Source organism: Nematolebias whitei, chromosome 9 (genome assembly GCF_014905685.2).
Source record: "Nematolebias whitei isolate Nwh7 chromosome 9, NemWhi1, whole genome shotgun sequence".
Classification (NCBI taxonomy): Eukaryota; Metazoa; Chordata; class Actinopteri; order Cyprinodontiformes; family Rivulidae; genus Nematolebias; species Nematolebias whitei.
The window spans coordinates 46,621,155-46,625,265 of record NC_056506.1 but is presented as its reverse complement, the minus strand read 5'-3'; the positions used below and the strand labels follow the sequence as shown (position 1 = coordinate 46,625,265).

General features: G+C 41.2%; 1 protein-coding gene across 1 annotated transcript in view; it reads left to right on the top strand.

Annotated features, from left to right (window-relative positions):
• Positions 1-4,111, top strand: part of LOC119415251 (neuropilin-1a) — an 85,294-nt gene that overhangs the window by 76,228 nt on the left and 4,955 nt on the right. The window contains exon 14 of the mRNA XM_037682419.1: positions 3,511-3,648. Within this exon, the coding sequence (XP_037538347.1) occupies positions 3,511-3,648 (138 nt within the window). The remainder of the gene's footprint in view (positions 1-3,510; positions 3,649-4,111) is intronic.

Below are 4,111 nucleotides of genomic sequence, written 5' to 3'. Positions count from 1 at the left end.
CTGATTCCTCGACGAGATGGAAGGAGGTTAAACACCTCTGATTCCTCTACGAGATGGAAGGAGGTTAAACACCTCTGATTCCTCTACGAGATGGAAGGAGGTTAAACACCTCCTCATGGGAGGTTAGACGTGAAATCTGAAGGATTTCTTCTTTAAAACTCGCCACAAAAATGATCTGATGAAGGAGGACCTTTAGACGATGTCTGAAGGGAGGCTGGATGTTGTCCTCCATCCGATGAAACTACCGTATTGTTCAGCCTATATGTCGTTTTTATTTTGTTTTGGGTTTTTTTGCATAATTTGCATGCCCTGCGATTTATACGCTGACATGACGTATTTATGAATTTTTCCGCATATTTATGAACCAATTTTTGGCTGAGATATGACCGTTTTCGTTAATTCTGACTGAAAATATTAAACACTACCATTTTCAGCTGCTAGATGGCGCTCAAGTAGTATGGCATACCGTTGTCATGTAATAGGTAAAAGTGGCTATTAATGGCACAATTGGCTTGCAGCCTGCCACCTTCATCCTTCACCTGGAGCAACCGTCAAATCTGCTTCATTTCACTGCGTCACCCGGCGAAATGCAGCTGATTTGACCATCAAAGTGCATTTATTAAGCAAAAATTCAACTAAGACACACCTTTACTATAATGTCGAGTAAACAAATAATTGTTTTTAAGTGTTAATCGTGTTAAATTCTTGTCAAAGTCCTCCTGTGCACAGGCCGCCATTTGGCAGTCAGTCGATTTTTGGCGCAACACCGGCCCACATTTCCGTGTTGTCAGCTGTGACGCATAATAGGTGCAATTTATACGGCGAAGCAACGTATTTATGGATTTTTCCATTTTATTAGACAGTTTTGAACTGATGCGACTTGTACGGCGGCAAAGGCGATAATCTATCACTCAATCGAACCATGGATGATAACGGGTTCTGTAGCAAAGGCGTGGGATGAAACTGTGTTTAGATCCAATAATCGACTCATTCATGTGCAGCACGCTGCACCGTTTCACTTTTAATCCCACGTGGATTCTTTAAATTTACCCTGTAAACATCCCAGCTGAGCTGGAGAGCAGCAAAAACGTTGATGTGTGTAAAAAATAAAATGGTGGTTGTGGCGGTGAGGTAACGAAAGAACAAGAGGAGAAATGAGCTTGAGGAGTGAACAGTCAGTGATGAGAGGAAGAGGCTAAAACAGGAAGGGAGAGTCGAGGTGGAGGAGAAGAATAAAACAACTCCTGGGTCTCAGTTTGTGGAGCTGCAGACAGTTTGAGGTTGAAGAGTGCAGCTCTGAAGTCATTTCTGCATCTTATTAGCCTCCAAAACAACCGACAAGCCTCTAAGGAGGTTTGAGCGTCTGAACGCTGCCGTAAACTGTTTCCAGCACCAGGAAGAGATTTTGTTTAGTTTATTTTAGGAATGTACGTCCTGTTGTTGAATAAATCCCTGTTTGGTGCTTTGTTCTTATTTAAGTCCAGATCTCAAACACACATGAACTGAGAGATTATCTGTCAGTTAAAGGAGATGTCTTCAGCCTGGAGTAATCATCAGAAGAAAATTCATCTCGGTGTCGACGTTTGTTGTGATTTAATTCAGTCGGGTCAAATAAAACGACTCCGGTTAAATCTGGGCAGAATCAGATCCTGCTTCTTATTCTAACTCCGAATAGCTACTTGTTTCTGCTACGTGTCTGTTCTAGATTGTGTGTTTTATACATACACGCGTCTTTTCTCAGTGTTTATAATCGCTCTGTTTAAATTGTCATTTTCTTATTGATAGGTCGCGATAAACAATCAATATATTGCATGATAAATTAAAATGTTCGACCTCGTTTTCATTTATTGGCTTTATCATTTCTTCATGTCTCTTTCTACTGAAGACACTGGATGACAAAAGGCTCAACTCGGGTGCTCTTCACTGACCCCTCTGTTTAAAATCTGTTTTAACCGTCCAAAATCACGTTTTTCCATCATAAAAAGAAGCTAAGCTACGAGCTAAGCTAACAGGCTAACCTCGGGGGGGGAAAAAACCTCCGTCTTGCCAAAGCTCCAAAATTCACGGTTGAAACCCGTGCCTTCGTGCAAAAAGTTGTTTTTTGCTGCAAAAGAAGCTGAGAACTTGTTTACTGATTTTTTTTATTTAAATCTTTGATTGACAAAATGCTATGCTAAAGAGCTCAAACCACACTGAGCGTCCACCATTTTGAGAACAGAAAAACAGGAAAGAGAAACAGCCCTTGTCACGTCAAGGGGCCTCCCTCCCATTTTTCTAAAAGAGACATGCTGCTCGCTCCCTCACTATCCATCCTTCGGTTCAAACTGTCTTGTACTGCCATCCGGTGGTCAAAAATAGGTACTACATACAAAACAATTTAACATTTCTTCTTAAATTTGACAATAAATACTAATTATTGTCAAATTTCAAACAATATTATCGTTTATCGCAATAATTTCTGAGACCGTTAATCGCCCAGTAGAATTTGTTATCATGACAGGCCTACTTATTGATCCTAAAACCTCTACACATCCCTGGTCGTCATAGTCCATCCGTAGATGGGATCATAGGTATTTATTTATGTATAAGGCTGAACTTGTAGCTTCTTATACCCTCAGTTCCCTCTGTCCAGTTCTTGTCTTTCACCGTGACAGCATTTTCTGCAGTTTATTGATGAGGAATGAGGACACTTGGAAGACAAGCAGACGAGGAAATAAAAATATATCTAGTGTAAATATTTAGTTTTTTCATTATTCTATTAAAAAAATAAAATAAAAAGATCATCAGAGACCTAATGCTGGGCCTGAGATGAGCATCATCCTCACTGATGAAAAACAACTTATTTTATTTATTTGTTATATTCATAAATCAAACTAAACAACTTGGCTCTAGATCCAATTGTAAACCGGTGCTTTAGGTTGTTTGTGTTGACTGACACGCCTATGAGTCATAAATCAGAGATACGCTGTAAGTGGGTTAACAAACAAAACATTTTTCTAAAAATAATCTAAGAACTGAAAAATCAAGTTCAAATAAAAACTTTGAGACCTGAAGAACCCTCAATCCAGACCTCGTTAAAAGATTACAGGAAGTAAAGAACGACTCAAGACTTTTGCACAGTACTTCACAGTAAACAGCGACCCATCCTGAGTATTCAAACAAAGTAAAACTGTGAGTTTCTGATCGTTTGTTTTGTCTTGGGGCTGTTTCTCCCTGAGTCAAGTGATTAGTCCGTAAACTCAGCAGGAAACGGTTTCTAACAGCAGAAATGATTTTCGGCTCCGAACAGACCTGCTGGTACCGCTGGACTCGGTTCCTGGATGGTTTTACTGCAGTGGGGGGGGGGGGTATCTGAAGGATAATTAGATCCTTAAGGTTTTTGTTTTTAACCAGTGAAGCTCCACAGACTTTAAGACGACTTGAAGCTGTTGTTTTTACTCATTTCCTGTTTTTGTTTAATTTTACACATTTTATTTATTTTTAACGACAGTTCTCGTCTCTTTCCTGCAGCTTACCTGTGGTTCGCCTGTAATTTTGACTTTTCGTCGTTCTGTGGTTGGACTAAAGAGACCGGTTCAGGAGCCGAGTGGTTCATCCAGACCAGTGATGCTCCTGGGGTCTACAGGGGACCGGCCTTCGACCACACAGGTAAGATGACCGACCTGCACCTTACGGAGCAGACACTGGAAATACTTTAACTAATCATTGGCAGCAGAACACAACACAGCCCAGTACATTCTGGGTACTTACAAGGTATGTACCTGGTACTTACCACCTGGTATGAGCCGGGGACTTCCTGGAGAAGTCTCTTGTAATTGCAAGTTGTTTGTCTGTGCCAGGTACTTGGTGGGTCTTGTGTCAGGGGGTACATGCCAGGTAGAATTTAGGTACTGTCAATTCCAGGTACTTGCTAGATTTGTAGCCAATACTTGCAGGGTATGTACCTGGTTCTTGTCGAGTGTGTTCCTGGTTCTTTCTGGGTGTGTTCCTGGTTCTTACCGGGTGTGTACCTGGTTCTTACTGGCTGTGTACCTGGTTCTTACTGGGTGTGTTCCTGGTTCTTACTGGGTACGTTCCTGGTTCTTACTGGGTGTGTACCTGGTTCTTGTCG